Source organism: Dromiciops gliroides, chromosome 2 (assembly GCF_019393635.1).
Source record: "Dromiciops gliroides isolate mDroGli1 chromosome 2, mDroGli1.pri, whole genome shotgun sequence".
NCBI classification, from domain to species: domain Eukaryota; kingdom Metazoa; phylum Chordata; class Mammalia; order Microbiotheria; family Microbiotheriidae; genus Dromiciops; species Dromiciops gliroides.
Window position 1 is genome coordinate 436,488,043 of NC_057862.1, and position 26,170 is coordinate 436,514,212.

Consider the following 26,170-nt stretch of genomic DNA (forward strand, 5'->3'; position numbering starts at 1 on the left):
GAACAAAAGGGAAAACCCTCAAGAAAAAAAAAAGAAAAAGTAAAAATAGTATGCTTCAGTCTTCATTCAGAATCCACAGTTCTTTTTTGGATGTGGAGAGCATTTCCCATCATGAATCCTTTGCAAATGTCTCACATCATTGTGTAGCTGAGAAAAGCAAAGTCTACCAATGATCTCTCTCTCTCTCTCTTTTTTGGTGAGGTAGTTGGGGTTAAGTGACTTGCCCAGGGTCACACAGCCAGTAAGTGTTAAGTGTCTGAGGCTGGATTTGAACTCAGGTCTTCCTGACTCCAGGGCCAGTGCTCTATCCACTGCGCCATATAGCTGCACCTACCAATGATCTCTTAATTACCAATTCATATGGTCTTTTGTCTGTCCTGATCCTACTTGTTCTCTTTGCTGCATGACACTGATCTTGGATGCTTTCTTGTGGGATTTCATCCCCCTCCCCTCCCTGCAGTTTTCTTCCTGAATATCTATTCCTCCTGTTTTCTTTGCTGGCTTATCATCCGTGTAATGTCCCTTAACTTAATGTCCCTTGTGAGTATTCCTCAAAACTGTTCCTGGCTGTCTTCTTTCTCTAGGCTTCCTTTTAAGAACCTCATCAGCTCCTATGGGTTTAATTATTATATCAGTACAGATAATAATTGCTAACGTTTGTGTATAGTTTACTTTGTGCCAGGTACTTAGCTACAAATGATTCATAGATCTGGATGTCCAATCCCTTTCTCTTCCTGGGATTCATTTCTACTTTACCAACTTCCTCTTGGACATTTCAAACTGGAAGTTGTTCCAGAGACATTTCAAATTCAGCATGTCCAAAAGAGAACTTGTCCTCCCTCTCTCCAATCACTCTTCTTCCAAATTTATTTTTTGATGTAGGTGCTATTGTTTTGCTGTTTTTCAAGTTTATAATCTCAGCTCTATTCTTGATCCTTCACTTTTCACTGATTCCACATATCTAATCAGTTACTAGTTCTTGACATTTCTTTCTGTGCAGCACCTTACTTCTGACCCACTTCTCTCTACTTACATCCTACCACTTTAGTTTGGGCTCTTGTTTTTTCTTGTCTAGATTACTTCCAATAGCCACTTAATAATTCTCCCTACTTCAGAGGTCTCTCTACTACACTCTATCCTTCACATAGTTGCCAAAATGATTTTCCTTAAACACAGACCTGACCACGTCCCTCATTTTCCATATTCAAAAAACTCCAATGCCATCTTTTCGCCTCTAGGATCAAATAAAAATTCCTCTGTTTAGTATTTTTTTTAAAGCCCTTTACAGTTTCATGCTGGCCTATTTTTCCAGCTTCACTGTATGTTATTCTTCCTCCAATACATTACAAGCCTGCCAAACTACTCTCCCATCTCTTGCCTCTGTTTGTATAGGCTGAACTAACTCTTCTCCCCCCCCGCCCATTACTCTGACCTCTTATGCCTGGAATATAATCTCTCTTTCCCTCTCTTGCTTAAGAGGAACCCTCTATTCCTTCAAGGCTCATCTTAAACACCATCTTTTAAATGAAACCTTTCCTGATTCGACTGATTGCTAGTGTTCTCCCTGCAACAAACTCCCTAAATACCTTTATTTAACTTCCTCATATTTATTTGTATTTATTCTCTTCATATTTATTTAGAACTGATTTATATGCACTTCTTGTTTCCTCATTAGAATATAATCCTTGTATTTATATCAGTGCCTAGTACAATGCTTGACACATAGTGGGTACTTAAGAAATGTTGGTTAATTGGTTGTATAGCTTTTTTTTTTTTTAGTGAGGCAATTGGGGTTAAGTGACTTGCCCAGGGTCACACAGCTAGTAAGTGTTAAGTGTCTGAGGCCACATTTGAATTCAGGTCCTCCTTGACTCCAGGGCCGGTGCTCTATCCACTGCGCCACCTAGCTGCCCCATTTGTTGTATAGCTTCTTAATAGTTGTTACCAGGAATAACTAGTTGGAGCTTTCTTGCCTAGACTTGTTACTTTTACAGATGTGTATTCAGATCCATTTTAACTATTTCATTATTTATAGAGGACAGATGTTTGTCACAAAGTGCATACTTAAATCCTTGTTGATTTTTTTTTTACCAGTTGATCTGATTGATTGATTAATGAAATAGGTGTACTGTACCTAGTAGTCACTTAGTAAGTCTTTATTGATGATGATATTGATGATGACAATGGAAAAGAAGATCTAAAGGACCATAAGGTTCTTTGTTTCATTGAAACTAGATTGCTCTTCTTTGCCTGAAGTCAGACTATTTCTATGGTTGCTATTACATTTATTTGAGAAAAATCAGCTCTTTTAACCCAAAATAGTTTCCTTTCCTCCATGCCCCCCACTCATTGGTTTGCTAGTACAATTATCTAAATTTACTACCTAATCTATTCTTTCTGCTAAGACCACAGCCTCAAAAGGGATAACAAAAATCCCAATTGGACTAAATCTTATGTCCTAAGAATTACTTTTTGTAGCATTGAGGGAATATTAGGATACTTTATTATGAAATGGGATTTTCTTTCTTCCTTTTTTGGGGGGGGAGGGGGCAATTGGGGTTAAGTGACTTGCCCAGGGTCTCACAGCTACTAAGTGTCAAGTGTCTGAGCTTGGATTTGAACTCAGGTCCTTCTGAATCCAGGGCCGGTGCTCTATCCACTGCGTCACCTGGCTGCCCCTTGAAATGGGATTTTCTAAGCAAGCACCAGTAGCAATTCAACATACATGGATTGACATCAGTTAGATACCATGGATGGAGTTTTGCAAGTCTAGTTGTTCCCCTGTTCTCAACTGGGAAGCAAAGGCCCTTTCCATAGGATGTAGTAGAGCAAAGCCTCAGTTTAGGTAAAGTAGGAAAAGAAGATTGTAGGAGCATTTTGATAATTACCAAGAGTCTGAAGTTTGAAGACCACCTTAGGAAAGTATATTGGTGAGTTAGGAAAAATAAGAAACATTCTAAACAAGTCTGTGGCTAAGATTAGGTTTAACTTAAATTGTGGTTTATAAAAATTCCGTATTAAATGGCACCAAACTGTACTTTAAACTTAGCTTTATTTGGTTGCATGCTTTCTGTTCATATTAAAAGTAGTGTTTTGTGATTAACCAATTAACCAATTGTGTTTAGCTGTTTTAATTAGGAAGTCATTTTTGGTAAAGTCTGTAATTTTTTTTGTTAAGCAACAGAAATTATTGTTATAACAGGAAATAGGAACTTGTTAGTGTTATGTATAAGACAAGACAGTGAAAGCACCTGGCACTTATTAAGTGCTGGTTGGTACTGTTGTGCAGAGTAGTAAAGTTGAAAGGGCATTGGATTTTGAGTCTGAGAACCTAAGTTCAAATCCAGTTCTGTTATATATTGCTCATGAACTTTGAATTTAATTAGCTAGAATTTAGTTTGTCAATTAACCTTTCTGTTTCAATTACCTCATCTATAAATTTAGGGGATTAATTTGATAATCTTGAAGGTTCCTATGATTCAAAATATTATTAAACTATTGACCAAACCACAGATATAAGTCTTTGAAATTATTTTTCTGGAGCTTAAATCTGTCAGCTTATTCATAATATTACACTAATATTAGCCATTTCTTTCCCTAGAACCATTTCTGTGTTAGACAAGTATCATACCCAGGTATGCCACCTAGCCGCCCCTCCATGTCCTTTCATCATTCCCTCATAGAGAATCTTCTCAATTGATTCAAAGCTTTCCTCTAGGTTTTTTTTCCCTCCCAAATGTTTCTTCATTATCAGTACAACATTCTAGTTGTCTTTCTATCATCCTGCTCTGTGTAATTGCTTCATCTTTTTCAATAGCATATCTCCTTGATGATATTTTATAAGACTTTCTACAAGAATATAGTAGTTAATAATATGCTGCATTCTACTTATGTTCATATGTATCTTTCTGTTGTCCTTTGGATCACTGGCAATTTTTATTTGTCAGAGATAGTAGTGTTCCTGGGTTTGCAACTATCTATTATCAGTGAAAGGGTGGTGGTGGTAGTGGGGTGTGTGTGTGTGTGTGTGTGTGTGTGTGTGTGTGTGTGTGTGTTTGTGTGTGTGTGTCTAGAGAAACATTCTGGGATCATCAAAATGGCTTTGTAGTTTTCTAATTCCAATTTCCTGTTTGATTCTGGGCCTAGGTCATTATCCATTTTTAAATTTTGTCCAAGATACATGTACTGAGTGACTAATTCAGTGGACTGTTTATCCAACTACATGGCAAATTCTAGACAGCAGACATTCTTCATTCTTTGGGGTTTTCCTCTGTGGCTTGTTTGGTTGATCTCTTTTGAGTGAAAAATAGTGGATTTAATTTTGAGGGTATGTAGTGTTCTGAGTCTTGTTATAATTGGCTCAATGTCACCTTAATGGCGAGGATCTTTTCCATCTGAAATCTATGGGGAAAATATCCTTCACGACACTAATAAATTTATTTATTTATGTATTGATTGATTGATTGGTATGAGCCTAAGTCTCACTATTTTATGGTACATTTGATATGGATAATTAGAGAGTCCTTCTATGGTTGCATGAAATATCCAGGAATCTTCTTTGATATTAATGTTTGAACGGGAGATACCTTCTTGGAGAACTTTTAAGGCTGTAGTTTGCTGTTCTGGTTAATTTTTTAATGCAAACTAATAATAAGCATATTAAGATTTTCTATTCATTAGTCAGTCATTGTCTATAAAAATATTCTTGACTATAGAAAATCGTCTTCAAAATTCTGACTTTTCCCATCTCATATTTTTATTAGGACTACCCTAGATGCATGTATGTAGTTCTTTCCCATAAATATATAAATAAGGAGAAGTGGATATAATAGATTGACAGTTCATGTCCTCTCAGTATATTTATTTGGCTGTGATTTAAAATAAATTTGATTCTTCCCCTCTGAGATATTTTAAAAATTGATCTATCAAGTGCTTAAAAAAATTTCTGATGTGTGTTTTTAAAGTGGCATTTCCAGTTCATATGGCATACTGATTCTAGATATCTATGTTCTTATGTGGTGATTCCATCCGCTGTGACTGATGATGGGAATAGATCACTAGCAGATGACTGGCAAACCTGTACCCTTTTCTATTTGTTATCCTCAAAATCTCATCTATAAATGTTCATGAGATGATCTACATTTTGTTTTTTTGTATTTCATGCTGATGCAGATTCATTTTCTCCTCCGTTGCTTTTTGCATTTTTGGAAGGCAATTTTTCTCATGCAGTTTTCTGCTCTCCTCTTCCATTATGTTTGTTCATTTGTTTTGATTTTACTTATAGGGGCATTAGGAGATTCCTTCGACTGATCAAGATTCATAGCTCTTCTGTAATATAACGTCTTAGAGAGTTATACAGGGCACTGAGAAGTTAAATGACTTGACCTCCTTCATGCTTTGCCAATAAGTTTGTACATTAAACTTTTTCTTCTGTTGACTGCTATAAGATTATATGATCATTGATCTCAAGCTATAAGGTACCTTAGAGACCATATAGTTCAATTTACTCCTTTTACAAGTGAGGTAACTGAGGCCCAGAGAGGTAAAATGACTTTCCCAAGGCCACAGAGATAGTAAGAGTAAGTCATTTTGCTTGTCAGGGAGACTAAAGTTGGCTGATTCAGTTCTGAGACTCTTGTTCATATAACTGCTTTACATTGGTTAAACATGTGTAGGAAATGGTGGTTATCAGTGATTTCATTTACCTTTATCCATTTCTCTGATTTCAGAATCAACAGCTAAATTGAATAATCAGTTAGCTCTTGTAACTACATCGTGTTTTCTTCAGATCTTTAATCCTCTTCTGATATTGTGTTGATTTGTATATTTGCTATAACTAGTTGATGTTCTGATTATATACAAATAGTTTATACAGGAATAACTTCTACATATATAATCATTGATTTCCTATAATACATTCATATCCTTTAAAGATAGAGTTAAATTTGGGGCGGGGGGGCGGTGTTTTTTCTTGTCTATTACCTTCCTACTTTCTTCTTAAGGGAAATAAACCTTATTTGGTTTATTTCCCTTGCTATACAGGCAAGAAGTTTCTGAGTAGTCTCTAAGTCTCAGACTTTGATTTCTAATCCTGGACTGTATTTTCCAACTTTTTTATTATTTCCTTCTCTGTGTGCAGTTTGACTTTGAGGTCACCAGTTGTCAAGGTGTATTTTAATTTTGTTTCCAGGGTCTTTTAAGTCCTTTGTGGAATTTCTTTGTTCCTATATTCTTTGGAACAAATTCTAATTTGTAGTATAATTATTATCATAGTGGTCTTTTTGCTTTTAATTATTGGATAATTTTTGATTTTTCCTTTTTTAGGCCCCACCTCATCATGTGTGTCATCGAACAGTTACCTAACAGATTCCCCTATTCCCCACACACCCACATTTTCCTTTTCCTTACCTCTTCAAGTAGTAATAGAAGATGAAATGAATGAACAAAAGGGTGATGGGGAAAGGCAAAGTGATCATCTTGCTTTTAGCAGGAGTGTTTTTATCAACCCATTTTGAAAGTGGATAAAAGCTGTTCATGGATTATGGTGTTTAGTGTGTTCAGAACCATCTTGCGAAGGCTATAGTTTTTATTGGACTTTGCTACTGACTTGTATAATTTTTGTGTGTGTGTGAGGCAATTGGGGTTAAGTGACTTGCCCAGGGTCACACAGCTAGTAAGTGTCAAGTGTCTTAGGCTGGATTTGAACTCAGGTCCTCCTGAATCCAGGGCCAGTGCTCTATCCACTGTGCCACCTAGCTGCCCCTGTATAATATTTTTGCTACAGTTTCCCCATTTTTACGGTAGGTATAAAGTAAAGAGCTTCTGTTCCTCTGGATGAAATTGATAAACCAAACAAGTCAGAAGTGTATGTAATTGAAAGTAATAATTTCAGTGGCTCCCCTAAAGTTATTGAATATGCTTAAATAGTATTTCATCATAATTTTGGTGATCATTCTATTAACTGTCACCTATCCTTAAAAATGTTTGAATAGTATTTCCTTCTTCTCTCCTTCTGTTCTTCCCCTTTTGGCTTTTTTTTTTTAGCTTGCTTGCCTTTTGTTTTAGCAGCTGCAGTATCTCGGAAGAAAAAACGGAGAATGGGAACCTACAGCCTGGTTCCTAAGAAAAAGACCAAAGTTTTAAAGCAGAGGACGGTGATTGAGATGTTTAAGAGCATAGCTCATTCCACTGTGGGCACCAAGGTGAGGGTGACGTGTGAGGTACTTGCCTCGTGTGCTTATTGGAAAAACAAAGGGTGCTATGTGTCCAGTCCTATCATGATGAGGGCGTCATGTGAGAATTTCAATGATGGCGATAGCTTGTTAAGCTATATGTTTCATGCTGTTCTGTTAGAAAGGACAGGACACAGAAAACTGTGTCCAGGTGGGTCATTCCTTTCTCCATGTATGGCCATTCAAATAATATTACAATACATTTTAGTTTTTGACTCAGTCCTATATTTCTGTTCACTTTGCAGTCTCATTTCTATGAAGTTTCAGAATTTTCATTTTGCCAAGAAAAAAAAAATTGATTTGCAGTGGCTGGATAAAATGTTCAGTGATACTACTAAGAACCCCCCTTGATAACGGTTACCTGCTCATGTTTCAGAGTGAGAAGGATGTAGGTGATAGTAGCCTTCATGTAAATGGCGAGAGCTTGGAGATTGACTCAGAAGAGGATGACTCTGATGACTTGGAGGAGGATGAAGATCATGGATCTGAGCCACCCCCTGCATTTCCTGTAGAAGACAATAGGATCTCTAAAGAAAGCATATCTGAAATTGATCGGGCCCAAAAGGTATTGTAAAAACTTATGGCTTACAATTGAAATGTGGAGTGCAATTTGACAGTGCTTGCTAAAAGTTTGTTAGCATGCACTTAGTTGATTGACTAGGGATAGCCACTTTAAGGTCACAAAAGTTTTCTTGACTTTTTGCCTTAGTTGGGATTTTGGTATTTTATTTTTCCTTTTTTCAGTAGAACTACAGAAATGTCTTTTTCTGCATAATCAGCAAATCAGTAAGTCAGCAGGCATTTCTTATTACCTTGTGCCACTAGACACTGTGTTGAGTGTTGCAGGCACAAAGCCACAAGGAAAGCATTTTTTGTTTTGACCTGGCTCACACTCTAAGAGATAACGTTCTAAATATATACTAGGTGGAATCCTTCTGTTTCTATATTTCTGTGAGTTGGTCATATAGTTGGTCAATTGTTCTTGGACTTGTTGATAATAGTTCATCTAGCTAACTGATATTTATCAATTATCTGACAGCTTAACTGCATAGTTTCTGTATGTGTTGCCATAGTCTCCTTCTATTTCTGGTCTTTGAGAGTAGACCTAAATACTAAGGAATACTTTGAAAATAAATTTAGAAAAATTTATTTCCACTTAGTTTTCACACCAGAAAAATGAATTTTGTCAGTGAATTCTCAATTTGTTGGACTGTGGGCATAAGATTGTTTCTGATAGTTTTTCTTTTTTTTGCGGGGCAATGGGGGTTAAGTGACTTGCCCAGAGTCACACAGCTAATAAGTGTCAAGTGTCAGAGGCCGGATTTGAACTCGGGAACTCCTGAATCCAGGGCCAGTGCTTTATCCACTGTACCACCTAGCTGCCCCATTTCTGTTAGTTTTTTTGTTTGTTTGTTTGTTTTGTGGGGCAATGGGGGTTAAGTGACTTGCCCAGGGTCACACAGCTAGTAAGTGTCAAGTGTCTGAGGCCAGACCTGAACTCAGGTACTCCTGAATCCAGGGCCGGTGCTCTTATCCACTGTGCCATCTACCTGCCCCCTCTGTTAGTTTTTAAAATGAATTAGGTGATAATTCTGGTTTGTAATGGCCTCCTAATTGGTCTCCACTTCTGGAAACTCCCCTTTCCATTCTGTCTCTCACTTAGCTGCTAAATTAATATTCCTAAAACATAGGTCTGACCTTGTCATACCCATGTTCAAGAAGCTTCTGGGATAAAATCCAAATTCTGCAGTTTGGCATTTATATTACTGCACAGTCTGATTCTACTTTGTATTTCTAGACTGATCTCGTATAACTATCTCAGTGTATTCTACATTCCAACCAAATTGGCCTACTTTATGGTCCTGTGTGTGAGTCACAGGACTTGAGTTCAGTTTCTAGTTGTGCTCCTCTTTACCTGTGTAATCTTATTCAAGGTCCTTAAATACTCTGGGCCTCAGTTTTGCCAACTGTAAAAAATGAGGCTGGATCTTTTAAGATTGCTTCTAGCTCCAGATCTGTAATTTCTTAGGGCATTCCATCTCCTACTTGTGTTCTTATGTACAAAACCTCATGTTGGAATCCCTAGGTTCTCGTTATATACTACTTCCTACAAGATGCATTTCTTGATTCCTTCAGTTATTAATGCTATTGTCATCTCTCCCCATTACTTTTATTTATTTTACATATTTTTTTGTGCTTACTAATTTGTGTACATGTATCATGCTCTTGTCTCCCCATTTCCCAGTATAATTTAAGTTCCTTTATGGCAAATACTGTTTCTTTTCTCTTAAGTTGGTAAGGAGGGCAAAGTCTTAGGGAAAGGGGACATGGGCACCCATACTAGTAGGTATTTATTGTATTAATGGCTTTTTTTTTTGGTGAGGCAGTTGGGGTTAAGTGACTTGCCCCAGGGTCACACAGCTAGTAAGTGTCAAATGTCTGAGGCCGGATTTGAACTCAGGTACTTCTGACTCCAGGGCCAGAGCTCTATCCACTGTGCCACCTAGCTGCCCACTTTCATTTCTTTTAAAAAATATTCTTTAAGAATAAAATTCCTGGGGGCAGCTAGGTGGCGCAGTGGATAGAACACCGGCCCTGGAGTCAGGAATACCTGAGTTCAAATCCGGTCTCAGACACTTAACACTTACTAGCTGTGTGACCCTGGGCAAGTTACTTAACCCCAATTGCCTCACTAAAAAAAAAAAAAAAAAAAAAAGAATAAAATTCCTTTTATCTTAGATTATCCCTTAGGGAGTGAAGAGAATTGGAGGAGGGTTAATGTTTTTTGAAGCCATGAGGGCTAGCAAGGTTAGTTTAAGTTCATTATCTCCTGGTTTTTCCCCCATCACCTACCATAGTAGCTTGTACATAATAGATTCTAAATAAATTTTGAGTTGAATTGAACCTTTTCTCTTGGCCGTATGGTGATATATTTTTTTAAGATGGAGGATGGGGATTCTGAAGAGGAACAAGAATCTGGAGAATCTGGAGAGGAAGAGGAAGATGGGGATGAATCTGATTTGGTAAGAGACAGTAGTGTTTTATTCTTATCTTTGTAATCACTTGGGTAATTCAAAGGAAATGTTATCTCACTGGTGTTGGTAGTACTCTCTCCAATGATCATTACCCCTACATGCTATAGTACACTGTTTTGTTATTTCCTGTGGCCAAAAAATCCTCTACATGCTTGTCAACTTTCTGGTAATGAGCTTCTGCAAACATGGGCTGTACCTTGGTCTTTGCCAGGCTTTTCCTTGAGTCCTTTTCAGCTTGGGAGAGCTTGCCAATTCTTTTATTGACATTGTTTTTGAGAGCCCATTGTTGTTCTTATTGCATTGGAAGCAGTGAGGTACTAGAAGAGGTGTTTGTTTGGAACTGTTTCACTCTAGCTCTGATATGTTTGATACTTCCATTAAGGTTCCATTATCTTATATCCTAACCATTCATTCATACCTCCTACTGGATTGCATATGTGCCTCACCTTCCTTTTTAGTATCATGAACTGGTAAGATGCTGATGGAAGTCACAGAATAGTACATTTCCATTGTGTATAAGGAAGGAGGTGGTACATGGTGGTAGCATGGAAGGAGTGTGACAACTCAGGGCACTTACTGTCCTGCTACTGATTGTTCTGTGACCTTGGGCAGGTAACTTTCCTTCTCTGAGCCTGTTTCCTCATGTGAAATGAGAGTTGAACTAGATGAGCCCTGAAGTCTCTTCCAGCTTTGAATCTAGGATTTTCTCATGAGGTGGTGGGGAATTTTTGATGTTCTCAAATTGTTCTCTTAAATTATTATATATGTAGCAACATACTATGCCATCCTTTTGTATGCTAAAATGATTTTTCTTGGTGGGGCAAGAAATCAGAAAGGGGGTTTTCATTTATGTTGTTTTAGTAAGGATTTTGTAGCTGAAGTGTAAGGGATGACATTAGGTATCAAGCATAATGCCTTCTATACAGCAGGCACTTAATAATTGTTGAATTGCATTGAAGTACCATAATTTTGTTACATTGTAAATTGTGACCCTCTTCATTAAACTTTTTTTGCATTGAGTATTCATTTGAACATTAATAGGTGTTGATTATTTCCCTTCTTTAGAGTAAGAAGAATAAAAATACATTGTTAATGATGAATCCACACTTGATATGGAGGTTTATTTGTTTCCTACATGAACTTTTAACTAAAAATTTTTTTTGGTATTAAAATGAACCATGGTTACTAAATCAGTTTGTACTGGCATGATTGTCTGGGTCTAAAAATACTAGATTTGGGGTAATGTTGCCCTTCATTAAAGATATAAACACTATGTTTTATCTAAGGCACATTCAAGTCCTTGACCCAGAAAGACATTTGAGAAAGAGAGATTTAAAGGTTTTGTTTGAAGAGATGGGATTTAGCGGGTTGGGGTTTTGGGCAGGGCTGTGGTTGGGGTGGAATGGAGAGCAGGGATCAAACTTGCTAGGACCATTATGCTGCTCACACTTTATTTTGTATTCAAATTCTCTTTTGATTCTCCAGAGTTCAGAATCTAGCATTAAGAAGAAGCTTCTGAAACGGAAAGGAAAGATAGACAGCCCTTGGATTAAACCAACCAGGAAAAGAAGGAGGAGGAATAAAAAGAAACAAAGCAGTGTTTTAGGTATAATTTATTGAAAGTTTGTATTTAAGAAACTGAAATGATCCTAAGTGGTGTTTTTTTGCAGCTAATTCTTATGTGTTGAATATGAATGTTTTTTTTTAAATTATGAAAGTATTTTATTATTTTCCAGTTACATGTAGAGATAGTTTTCAACATTTGTTTTTACAAGATTTCTAGTTTCAAATTTTTCACACTCCTTCCCCACGACAGCAAGTAATCTGATATAGGTTATATATGTACAACAACACCAAACATATTTCTGCATTAGTCATATTATAAGAGAAGAATTAGAGCAAAAAGGAAAAACCTCCAAAAAAAAAACGAAAACGAAAAACCAAAACCAGTAACAAAAACAAAAGAAATGGCATGGTTCAATCTGCATCCATATTTCACAATTCTCTTTTTTTTCTGGATTTGGAGAGTCTTCTCCATCATGAGTTCTTTCGAACTATCTTGTACTGCTGCATTGCTGAGAAGAATCAAGTCTATCACATTTGATCAACACACAATGTTGTTGATACTATGTACAATGTTCTCCTGGTTCTGCTCATCTCACTCATAATCAGTTCATGCAAATCCTTCCAGGTTTCTCTGAAATCTGCCTGCTCATCATTTCTTACAGCACAATAGAATTCCATTACATTCATATACCACAACTTGTTCAGCCATTCCCCAGTTGATGGGCAGCCCCTCAATTTCCAATTCCATGCCACCACAAAAAGAGCAGCTATAATTATTTTTGCACATGTGAGTCCTTTTCCCTTTTTTATGATCTCTTTGGGGAAAAGACCCAATAGTGATATCACTGGGTCAAAGGGTATGCACAGCTTTACAGCCCTTTGGACATAATTCCAAATTGCTCTCCAGAATGGTTGGATCAGTCCACTGCTCCACCAACAATGCATTAGTGTTCCAATTTTTCCACAGCTTCTCCAACATTTATAATTTTCCTTCTTTGTCATACTAGCCAATCTGATAGGTGTCAGGTGGTACCTCAGAGTTGTTTTAATTTGCATTTCTCTAATCAATAGTGATTTAGAGCATTTTTTTTTTCATATGGCAATAGATAGCTTTGATTTCTTTATCAGAAAACTGCCTGTTCATATCCTTTGACCATTTCTCAATTGGGGAATGACTTGGATTCTTATAAATTTGATTTAGTTCCTTATATATTTTAGAAATGAGGCCTTTTATCAGAAGTACTGGCTATAAAAATTATTTCCCAGCTTTCTGCCTCCCTTCTAATTTTGGATGCATTGCTTCTGTTTGTACAAAAACTTCTAAATTTAATGTAATCAAAACCATCCATTTTGCATTTTATAATATTCCCTATCTCTTGTTTGGTCATAAACTGTTCTCTATTCCACAGATCTGAAAGGAAAACTATTCTTTCCTCTCCTAATTTACCTATGGTATCACCTTTTATGTCCAAATCATGTACCCATTTTGACCTTATTTTAGTATAAGGTGTAAGACGTTGTGTTGAATATGAATATTAAAAATAAATTGTCTTCTCTTAAAATCAGTTGTAAGAAAAAAGATTATTTAATTACCGTAAGGAAGTCCAAGTAGATTCATAGTTATTTCTTTTTCTTTTTCTTTTTCTTTCTTTCTTTCTTTCTTTCTTTCTTTCTTTCTTTCTTTCTTTCTTTCTTTCTTTCTTTCTTTCTTTCTTTCTTTCTTTCTTTCTTTCTTTCTTTCTTTCTTTCTTTCTTTCTTTCTTTCTTTCTTTCTTTCTTTCTTTCCTTTTCTTTTCTTTTCTTTTCTTTTCTTTTCTTTTCTTTTCTTTTCTTTTCTTTTCTTTTCTTTTCTTTTCTTTTAGTGAGGCAATTGGGGTTAAATGACTTGCCCAGGGTAACACAGCTAGTAAGTGTTAAATGTCTGAGGCCGGATTTGAATTCAGGTACTCCCGATTCCAGGGCCAGTGCTCTATCCACTGAGTCATCTAGCTGCCCCGATTCATAGTTATTTCTGCAGAGGTTTGAGGAGCATACTTTAAAAGAATTCTTTTTTCTTTTCTTTCTATTTTTTTTAAAGGCATAAATGTTAAATACAAAAGACTAAAGAACCTTTTCAGGACATGCTCTTATAGTTACTTATCAGTTAACATTTAGTACTGGAATTCTTGAGGTTTTTGTATTTCAAAGAGTCAGATATAGTTTTCATGAGCTGCTCCGGGGTAGATAGCAAGTCAAATTGCTCATATTATCATTCCGTCCCCCTATTGCCTCACCCGATTATATTGGATTACCAATCTACTTTCTTTTTGTAGTGAGAAGAAGTTGAGAAGTCTTGTAAATATATATGCTGGAATTTTAAAAAGATGTCTTTATAGGAAGCCCAAAAGGTGTGATATTCTTACTTGTTGATACATTTGGCCCAACCGGCCACATCTCTTATTGATAACTCGTATCACTCACTGGTCTTCTTGTTCAGAAAAACAAAGCATGTCAGAAAAGGTCTCTGCTAGCACCTCTCCAGGTATACTGCTCCTAGTACTGATTCTTTATAGTACATGTGTTAGCCCTGTATAGTAGGCTCTTTGTTACCTATCTCAGCTTTTAATATCTCTTCTGTGGAAAGTTACTATGTATCTAAGACTTAGAAGATTCTGTTCCTTTTTCTTCTGTTCCAGCACATATCTATAGAAGGGCTATATGTATTTTTCCATTTTATTTCATCTCTTTCTTCTATCTGTTCATCCCTTCCTATAAGGGGGGAAATCTGAGTTACCAAATTGGCTTTCCTATGAGTTATATAGAAAGAGGTGGTATAGTAACAGTAATAAAAATTATTATTTATATAGTGCTTTAAAGTTTGCAAAGTGATTTCTAATGCCATCTGATTTGATCATTCTGCAAGTGTTTAATAAATGTCCTAATTCATTCAGTAATTTTTATGTTTATTTTTTAGGTCTTATTAATTATTTGTACTACAAAGACCAGGTTTAATGTGAAATGTTTACTTTTTAAATTCACAGATTTCATAAAGAGTTATTTACACAAATCTCCACATTTATATTCAGTAGTCTTCGTGTATATAAATTCTTTTGGGACTATAGTTCTTAATTTAGAAGTAAATTTGCTAGAGGAGTTACAGTGAGTGAACTTGTTTTAAGATGGTAATATCAAGGAGTGCTTCAGAAGTATAATTAGTAGCTCCACTGTATCATGTTATCTGTTTTCTTAAAATCACTACTTCTGGAGATCATTAGACTGTAAGGCTGAATCTCTTTTTAGTCACCTTATGCACTCATGCCTTCTCACTAGGGCTCTCTGTCAAGGTTCATTTTCTCTTCACTGGTTGCTATTTTATTACCTGACATGAGTTTGACATAGTGGTAGATTCAAGGTGAAAGGTTGGTGTTTGGAATGGAGTTTTCCTTTATCATAAAAGATTTTGGGGTTTAAAAGACTTTGAAGCTGAATCATATGCTCTGTTTTTCCTTTTGGTAGTTAAAAAGGATTCATTCATGCTGTGAACTTTTCTCTCTTGGTGTGGGGTCCATGCCTGTGTAAAGCATTAATATGTACACCTCTGCCCTATTAGATGGTTAGATAGCCAGTCAAACTACATACATAATATAATGTAGATACAAAGCCTACAAATACACTTTTTTGTTATTATTGGTTCTGGATTATTACTCCTCATTGGAACAGTTAATTGATTAGTATCTTATAAATTAATCTACTTCGTACTCTTCTTTGCATTTATGGGCATTTAGTTTGTTCATTTCTTGTGAATTTACATTTACCTCAAGGCCTATTTGAATGGCTTTTTCCACCTAGAAAGATTCACTTGAGTCCAGTCTGCCTTGTCTTCCTTAATTACAGAGGCCACAGTAAAGGGTATGAATTATCTTTCTCTCCTCCCTTTCTTGTAAGCAGTTCGAATCCCATAGAAATAGATGTGCTTCTTTTTGATCCCTATAGAGATTATCACCAGTGACTAGTTACTGAGCCCTCTTAGCTCTAAAGTAGCAAAATTTTTGTGTTTCAGTCTGCTTTCCAACAAATATAACCTCTTAATGCCTTGAAATTTTTTGTGGGGGTTAGAGGAGGGTTCTTCTTTCATACTCCCATTGCTGGTCTTATCTCCTTCTGTAGTCATGTACTTTCTAAGCTGGCCTCTTATATCAGATGATTAAGTAGTAAGATTCCCCCTTTCTTCATCTCTATTCTTTTTTCCATAAAATGATTCTGATTTCATCTGATGCAAGGATTTTTGATTGGTCTGCAAGTTTGGGGTTTTGATCCAGCTGCGTTTATTCCTTATTATTATGAAGCTGGAAGCTGCTTTATTAACTGCAAGCCTTGACCTTCAAAATCGAAAAGTCAAGTGGGTTTTTTTCCTTTAAAATTTTTCTTACAAAAGTTTAAGTGGTCTAGATTCCTCCTGATTTACCCTAGTATATGATTACATCATCTAGCTGATATAGTTGCAGTGAAAGGTGTTTCTGCATGTCAGTGCTTATATTTTTTCCTTAATTTTCTTTTTACATATTTTAATGAAATGGAAAATTTGTACATCTAAGAAAAGAAATGAGTAAATAACTATAATATGCTCAGATATTTTGTAGTATTTTAGGTTATTTCTTTATGTGGATTTTAATAGACTATTGTGAACATGGCCTTTATACTGCTTTCCTCATAATGGATGTGGCCTGCATGTATACGCAGTGTTTGATTTTATGAATATGTGCATATATGTACATGCATTTTAAATATAGGTACTGAAACATACAAGTCATCTTTGGGAAGCACAGGACAAGCTGGGCAGGAAAATAGTATGGACTATATGGAGGTTTCTCTGGATTCTCTGGATCTCCGAGTAAAGGGAATTTTATCTTCACAATCAGAAGGTGAGTGTCAGCTTTCTAAATATGGCCATGTACCATTTTGGTTCTTTGTTTGCCTAGTTTCTTCTCTGTATTAAGACGATGCCCCCTGGTGGATATTAATAGGAGGATTTGATGAGATTCATCTCTTAAAGGTGAATGAACAGGGAGAGACATAACATAAAGCCTATTTTTTCTGTCCACTATAAGCTCCAACTGAATAATCCCAAATTGAAGGTAATTGAGAAGGATTTCATTGAAACACATGCATTTCAACCAAGATCAGACAGTGTTTTCATAGTTTCCTACAGTTCCTTAGCATAAAGATATACATTTTAATTTAATATCTCAAAGTAACAAACAGTTTTAAAATTGAGAATATTTCGGTAGATACATAATTAAATGTCATTTTGGACTCCATGATTTTTAATCCCTATGTTTGTAGTGTTAACTGGATCAAATAGATTTTATTGATATTGCAGAGTTAAACAGTGCTTAGTCCTTAGGTATGCTTTGCATTGGAAGAATGTGCATTGGTAGTATAAGCCTTTGTTTTTAGACATATTCTGTAATACTCTACCACTGCATTTGTTTTCTTCAGTAGAGTAGAGCACATATACATAAAAACCCCATTAAACTTTAGCTATACTCTGTAATAGATTATAGATAGATAGGTAGATAGATGACCTTATTAGTATCCTTTAGTACAGTAGTACATATGCTGTAGGTGATGTAAACTTTCTTATTCAGACATACTCTACAGTATAAGATTTCTTTTGATGATTGATGTGATCTCCTTAGGTTTCTTTTGTACTCTTTGTGACAGTAGCACATATGTTGAAGTGGCCTAAGGGGGGGGCGGTGTTCTAACATATTTCGCTGTATATGTTGTTCGTGATGCTGACTTGTGTTTAAGACAGGATCCTGTCACTATATCATAATTTCAGCTTTGGAAAGAGAGCTCAATGGTCATCTAGTATTTTCCAGACTTTTTTGATTTTGTACTCCACTATGTATATATTTGCTTATTTTTATGTTGTATACATGCTATACTAATAATTATGCATGTTATAAAACATACAGAAGTTGACATTTTAAAAGGATAAGATAAATATGAAATGGTATTTGATGCTAGAGTCAATAGGAATTATACCTGAATTTGAGTTAGGGGAGGATTGGTTAGATAAGATGTAAACTTTAGGAAAACCGCTTTGGCAGAAGCCTTGAGCCCTGGCTCAGGTGGCTGTATAAGTAGAGAAAAGGGGCAGATGGGAGAGATATGGAAGGAGATGAGGTAAGATTTGGCAACTTACTGGATATGTGGATTGAGGTGAAATTGAAATTGTGAATGTAGTTAACTAGAAGTATGGTACTGCCCTTGATAATTTTGAGGCCAGCTTTCTATCCATTAGGCATTCCTGTTTAAAAAAGAAATTATGTTAACCTAGCATGGCCTGCTTTTGATGAAGCAGTACTGGCTCCTTGTGATCACAGCTTTCTTTCCTAGATATTCACCAACAATTCCTTTGTTAATATGTCCTAGAATATTGCCAGGAACCTGAGTCAAACACACTGCTGTTCATGTAATTTTTAAAATTGGGACATTTGCCTTTCTCCAATTCTGTGGGGCTTCTCTTATTCTCCACAACCTGCTTGAGATCTCTCTCAGTGGCTCAGCAATCACATCTGCCTCTTCTTTTTATACCTGAGGATATAGTTCATATAGGCCAGGTGACTTGAACTTATCATGAGTTGCTAGGTGCTCTTTTATTTGCAGACCTTAAAGTACCATACACATATGTTGATGATGATGTTATTATCATTATTACCATTTTCTCCTTACTTAGCTTAAGATATCAGCCATTATTATTCTATCCATTACACTTACAGGTCTTTCTCCTTGCAAGGGAAAATATAAACAAAATTAGACTTGAGAACTGTGCCCCTTCTCCGTCGTCAGTTATCACTGTTCCATCTATCCTCAATGGGGATCTCATCCCTTTCTTCTTTATTCTCTTCTTTTCCAGTATAGATTTTTAAAATCAGCTTGTTCTTAGTATTCCTTAGTATTTCTTAGTATTCCTGACAGTATTCTTTGTTTTTTTTGTTTTTGTTTTTTTGGGCAATGGGGGTTAAGTGACTTGCCCAGGGTCACGCAGCCAGTAAGTGTCAAGTGTCTGAGGCAGGATTTGAACTCAGGAATTCCTGAATCCAGGCCCTGTGCTTTATCTACTGCACCACCTAGCTGCCCCCTCCTGACAATATTCTTACAGGATTATACTATAGTTTTTTATTCATCTTTTGTTGCTACCCTTTGCTTCCATCATCTGTAATCATTCTTATAGAATTTAAGATGTTTAGCAAATTCTCATACATCTATTGAACTCTTTAAATAATATCCCCTTTGCCTATTTATTGGAATGGTTTTATTTTGTATCTTTGAAATTTCATTTTTGGGAGCATCTTATTCCTTCTGCTCTGACTTCACTCTGGATGGGTTTCTAGCCATGAGTTCTGTGAATACTTTGAAATCTTTTTTCCCGAAATCTTTTTTCCCAAAATCTAGGATACGTGATAGACTATTTCTGGCTTTCTTGAAATCCTGTATCACAAACTCTGTGATAGAGTAGTAGTACACTTTGTCCCTGCAATCATTTTCTCTTTGTTGGTAAGAATAAGATCCTAACTAGATTCTCATTGGTTTCTCTACCTTTTGAAAGATAAAATCATCAGTAAGTTAAGTTAGGAACATATCTGCTCTTCTTTTGCCAAAAAGAGTTTCAGCAGATGTCCCCCTAATTGAAATCTCATTTTACTCCCTTTGCTCCAGGCTCAAAATTTGTTCCCCCGATTTCTCTTCTATTTCTTCTTTCTGTCCAGGTGGTCTGTAGTAATACTTCTATTTCTCCCTCGATAGATCTTCAATCAAATTCTGACTGTCATGCTTTTACCTTATGCTTTGTACATTTCTTCATTTTGCTCTGTCTGCTCAACATACAGTGTTAACTCATCCCATTCATTTACCTATCCTGTTTCTTATGAATAAGACAGATATTTTTAGAGCCATATTCCAGCCGTACATCTCATTACCAAGTCTTAGTGATAATGATGAGACCAAATTTGCCTCCTTTAGTTAAGATCTCTAGTTCTTCTTATTTGAACTTACTTCATCTGTCACTGCAAGGCTAGTGTTGTGAATCTTTCACCATGCTTGCAGAGTAAGATTCTGGAGTTGATCAGACTTCTGATCTTTTCAGACTTACCTGTGATTTGCCATAATCATTCTGGAGAGGTTTTTCAAGCTGTGTCTGCATCAAATTTCTCATATATGAAGTCTGTATTACCTTTTGGGGATAGAACTGGATCTGTTATTTCTTTGGTATAGCAAACTCTTGAGTAAACTCTTCTAATGGAGATTGGCGTCCTACTCTGTTAACCTAGGGTTTTAAAAAGAGTTCTGGGGCTTGGAGATAAGATGAATTTCTCAGGCAGCCACTTTCAGTAAATGTCAGAAGTGGGATTTGAACTCATGTTTGCTTAACTCCAAGGCCAGTTATCTACTATGCCACATCCTCTCTAATAATAACTTATTCAGAATTAATAAATGATTACTTAACATGGATCCTATGAATGCTATATTATTATTTTTGTTCTTAAAGACTTGTAGAGGGTGGAAAAAATGATAAGGCTTGTAGTCATTAATATCTCTGCTGATTTCACAAGTAACATTTTTGCGTGGCTCATATATATCAACAGGTATTTAATGAGTCATAGCTTTAAAGGACAAATAACTTGCCTTTTAAATGCTTTGTTTCTAAACCATGCTGTTTCTAAATCAGAACTCTTTAATAGGACCTAAATTTGTCCTATTGGAAGCAAAATTCTATTTGTCTTCTGAGCTTTCTCCCCTTCACCTTCTTCCCACAAATCTGGATGCACTAAAAGGAACCATGATCCACCGAGCAAGCATTACTTATGCAACTCACAGAATTCCTGAATTTGAGAGTTGGCAGGTACCTCAATGATTCATACTCATACTCAATGACCTCAACTCATATGTGAAAAGAATCATCATCACATTATATAAATTTCTTTTATATTTGAGAATAAATCTTAATCCAGTAAAATTTAGATTTAATAAAAAGGAAACAGGATTTTGAGTGTCAGATTATTTTTTGGTTGATAGCCAGACACTCAAGTCAGACAACTATAGATGTTCTTGTCCTATTCGGCCTTTGGTTCATGGTGTAACTTTAAGCAGATCAGCTGCCCTCGATAGTCTTCAGTTTATCCACGTATACATTGAGAAATTGCATAATGTGTATGTGTCCCTACCAACTTCAGTATTCTAAGATTGTTTGATATCAAAATGGGGTGAAAACACAGACTTTAGAGGAGGGGTTCTTCATCTTTTTTCCTACCTGAACATTTTAGACAGTTGGGTAAAGCTTATGGACCCCTTTTTAGAATAATATATTTAAATACATAAAGTAGAATACATAGTATTACAAAGAGAACCAGTTTGAAATATAGTTAAGATATTTTTTAAACACAATATCCAAGTTCATGAACTCCAAGTTAAGACCCTTTGTTCTCTCTCATTTCCAAGACATATGGTCACACATGTATACATGTATGTATTGCATATGTATGCATATATGTATGTGGTTCTCACTTATTAAAAATAAGACTCATTCCCCAGTTGATAAATTATCTATTCTTTAAATAGTCATTTATTTATTTATTTATTTATTTTAGTGAGGCAGTTGGGGTGAAGTGTCTTGTCCAAGGTCACACAGCTAGTAAGTGTTAAGTATCTGAGGCTGGATTTGAACTCAGGTACTCCTGACTCCAGGGTCCGTGCTCTATCCACTGCGCCACCTAGCTGCCCCCTCCAGTTGATACATTATCAAAGCATATATAGAGCTAATTTTCAAAGAAAGGAATCCAGAAAATTAATAGACATATGAAAAAAGATGTTCCAAATCACTAATAATTAGAAAAATGCAAATTTAATCATCAGATTGGCAAAGTTGACCAAAAACCAAGGAATATACAAATTTTAGAATTTTAGGGCTTCAGAGGAATAGGCACATCAGTGTACTGTTGGTAGAACTCTGAATTGTTATAATCATTCTTGAAAGCAACTTGGAACTATGACAAAAAAAGTTAGTATATTATGCATATTCTTTGACCTAACAATTTCATTACTCGTTCTATACTCCAAAGAGTTCAAAGAAAGAGAAAAAGGACCAATATCCACAAAATATAGCAGCTCTCTTTGTGGTGGCCCATCAATTGAGGAATGGCTGGTTAAAATATGGTATGTGAATGCAATGAAATACTCTTGTAAGTAATGATGGAAGGGACAGTATTAGAGAAAGTTGAGAAGACATGAATTGATACAGAGTGAAATAAGCAGAACTGGGAGTTTACAATATAAAGACAAACAACTTTAAAGGACGTAAGAACTCTGATCAACATGATGCCCCAATACAGTTCCACAAGACTCATGAAGTATGTTACTCATCTGCTTACAAAAAGCGGTGATGGACTCTGTGTAAATTGATACACACACACATATTTTTTTTAGTGAGGCAATTGGGGTTAAGTGACTTGCCCAGGGTCACACAGCTAGTAAGTGTTAAGTGTCTGAGGCTGGATTTGAGATGCAACTGTTTTTTTATTATTATTATTTTTTTTTTTTGGTGAGGCAATTGGGGTTAAGTGACTTGCCCAGGGTCACACAGCTAGTAAGTGTCTGAGGCCAGATTTGAACTCAGGTACTCCTGAATCCAGGGCCAGTGCTTATCCACTGCGCCATCTAGCTGCCCCCTGAGGCTGGATTTGAACTCAGGTACTCCTGACTCCAGGGCTGGTGCTCTATCCCCTGCGCCACCTAGCTGCCCCCACATATATATTTTAGACATGGTCAGTTTGGCAATTTATTTTGTTTGACTGCATATTTGTTACGAGAGTGGTAGTTTTTTGGGGATGTAGAGGAGGAGATAGGAGATAGAGAAAATAATACTACTTATAGATTTATGTAAATTAAAAAAGTTTTAAAAACCTTCCTTAGAATACATCCTTTATCATTAGAAAAGCAAAAGAAGGAGAGGAGCTAATTCTTACAGAGTTGCCAAAATCTCTTTAGAATAGTAATTACATAGTTAAACATTTTTTTACTAGGGATAGATAATTCTGGAAACTAATTGAATTTAGGGCATGAGACCAAAGGAATAATCAAAGGTGATACTAGGTTTTGCACCTTATACCTGGGAGTATGATATTACTACCAGTAGAAATATGGAGATCAAGAAGGTCAGAGTATTTTAAAATAAAGCATGTGGAATTTGAGGGTCTAGTGGCTAAAGCTGAGTTGGCTAAAGCTCAGGAGCTGAAGTTACGGATTTAGGAGTAATTGTCATAGAATTCAGTGTTGATGTTACAGATTTGGGTAAGCCTGCAAGAGGAGAACCTATATTGAAAAAGCAGGACGTATGACTGGATGATTGAGGTAATTATTTGTTGAACATTTCTTTACATGATCTGTCAGGTGTGTTCTTCAGGAGTGGATTCCAATATGAAGATGGGGGGGGGGCGGAGTTTCCTGAGCCATCAGCATCTTAGTGAACTCTCAGGCTTAGTCTGAATCAGAAAATTCATGAAGAATCACATAAACAGATAATCAAGTAATGCTGATAAACAAGACCTGTTATTCTAACCTCCCCACTCGGTTTTTTACCATCATTGTTCAAGAGTGTTGTAATTATCTGCCACTAACTAGCAGTGTAACTTTGTTTACTTATTTAGAAAAGGACAGAGGCATCTTAGTAAAGTGGAAGATTCTAGGTTAGAGGGAATATCATTTTCCCAGGGTTCCGAGCCTTCTTCTGACTATGTGTCTTTGGGCAAATCATTTACCCTTCCTGGCCTCAGCTAGTTGGTTCAGTAATGGACCACTGAACTTGGAACCATGAAGACCCAAGTTCAAATCCTGCCTCAGAGACTAAAGAATATGGTGATCCTGGACAAGTCATTGAACTGCTGCCTGCTTCAGTTTCCTTATCTGTAAGATGGGAATAATAATGGTTTCTACCTCCCCAAGGTTGTTGTGAGGATAAAATGAGATACTTGTTAAGCACTTTGTGATCCTTACAAAAAGCACACTCTATAAATGCTAGCTTTTATAATCATTGTAATGAGAACAATGACTATGGTTATATTTAATTTTATCTCTAAAATGAAGAGGGTTGGATTAGATAGCTTCTGAGACCCTTTCTCGCTCTAGATCTAGGATCCTTTGATCCTATGAATGAATAGTGGCTCTGAGGTGAATATTAACAATTAACAGCCTCTCATTCAGCAAACATTTGTCATATGCCTTCTTCTCTGTGGAGCAGTATGTTAAAAGCAGTTGGAGAATAGGCAACTGAGTAGGTAAGATACGGTCATTATGCTTAAGTAGCTTATAGTCTAGTAGGAGGATAAGATACACGTGTAGTGTGAGGTCTGAAATTGTGCAGTGGGAGTGTGGAGTGGATTCAGGAAGTTTCTAGGAGGAAATGAAGTGTGAATTAGACTTTAAAAGAAAAGGAATTCAACCAGTGAAGTAGAGGAAGGAAATTACTGCCATTGAATATAGGATAAGCAAAGGAATAGAACAGAAGTAGGAAAATACAGTGCCTGTTTGAGGGACAGATTGCAGTTCAGGTTCAAGCAGAGTGTGTGAGGAGACTGGGAAAGTAGGAAAGTCCCTGATTATAGAGGTTCCTGAATATCATGCAATGTTGAATTTTACTCAGTAGTCATTGACATTTTTGATTTTCTTTTGTTGTGGGCTAGATGATAGAATTAGATTAATTCAAAAGAAGCTTATTGGCCAGATTAAAAGAAGTCATTAATAGTGGACTGTACCTGGGATCTTTTGCTTGGTCCTTTGCTATTTTAACTTTTTAAATCAATGACCTGAATAAAGACATAGTTGATAATCTTATCAAATTTGCAGATGACTGTAACCTGGGAGACCAAGCCAACAAACTAGATAACAGAATCGGGATCCAAGGTTACCTTATCTCTATTTTGTATAATATATTTTATATATTCCTATATATTTACATATTGTCTCACCCTTTAGAATAACAGCTCCTTAAAAATAGTAAATATTATACTTTTGTATTTTTATCCCCAGCATTTAACAAGTTCCATGGCATGTACAAAGTAAGGGCTTGTTAAGTAGATCTTCACAGGTTAGAACATTGCTCTGAATCTAATAAAATGAAATTTGAAGAGGATGAATTAAAATTTTACACTTGAGTTTTTAAGAAGTAAGTTTCATGAGTACAAGATGAGGGAGGAATGGTTGGACATAGCTTTTCTGACAAAGATCTTGGACTTTTAATAAACTGTAAGCTTAAGATGAGTGAGGGTGCAGGTAGGTGGCACAGTGGGTAAAGCACTGGCCTTGGATTCAGGAGGACCTGAATTCAGATCTGGCCTCAGACACTTGACACTAGCTGTGTGACCCTGGGCAAGTCACTTGGCCCTCATTACCCCACAAAACAAAACAAAACAAAAACAGATGAGTTGAGTGATATCGCAGCTTAAAAAGCTATTGTTAACATGGGATAACTTATTGTATGTTAAGCATAGCTTCCAAGTATTAGGAGGCAATATTCTTCCATGGTCAGACTGCACCTGGAATAGATGCAGTGAGTTTCTAGAGAAAAACAATCATAGTGGTGAAGAATCTTGGATTCATGCTACAAGATCATTGGTTGAAAGCATTGGGGATGTTTTAACTTTGAAATAAGAAGACTGAAGGAAAGTGATAATTATCTTCAAGTACTTGAAGGATTATCATGATGAAAAAAAGCATTAAACTTGTTTTGTTTGGTTCCAGAGGGCAGAACTAACAGCAAAGGGTAGAAGTTGTGGAGAGGTAACTTTAGATTTGGAATCATGGAAAACTTCCCAATATTTAGAGCCTTCTAAAAGTAGAATGGGCTGCCATAGGAAGTAGTAAGTTCCCTCTGAGTGGAGATCTTCAAACAAAGATTGGATGACCATTTATCAGGTGTGTGGTAGTGAGATTTCTTTTATGAATATGGATTATACTACATGGTCACTAAAGTCTCTTCCAAATGTGAAATTTTGTAATTATTTTATTTTCAGAGTGCTATGACCAGGTCTTTACATTAAAATATTATTTGAGCAGTGCTATGAAGGATGAACTAGAGGGAATAGAGCTTAGGGTTGAAAAGACAGTAGCCTTTTCACGTGGTAATATATTAGGGTATGTTTGAGAGTAGAGAGTCAGGGATGAGTGCCACAAAGTGGAGAGGTAGAATCAGTAGTACTTGATAACTGGGGGGAGGTGAGGGAGAAGAGTCATAGATAATTTAGAGGAACAGAAGACATATTACAGGACAAACTTTTGGGCAGGCACTTATAATTAAGG

At 36.2% G+C, this 26,170-nt stretch overlaps 1 protein-coding gene across 1 annotated transcript in view; it reads left to right on the forward strand.

The window, feature by feature from the left end:
* The window catches only part of EHMT1 (euchromatic histone lysine methyltransferase 1), a 192,863-nt gene that overhangs the window by 40,465 nt on the left and 126,228 nt on the right, over positions 1-26,170 (forward strand). Inside the window, 5 exon segments of the mRNA XM_043980933.1 lie at positions 7,066-7,202; positions 7,609-7,797; positions 10,175-10,255; positions 11,753-11,873; positions 16,603-16,734. Of these exon segments, the coding sequence (XP_043836868.1) occupies positions 7,066-7,202; positions 7,609-7,797; positions 10,175-10,255; positions 11,753-11,873; positions 16,603-16,734 (660 nt within the window).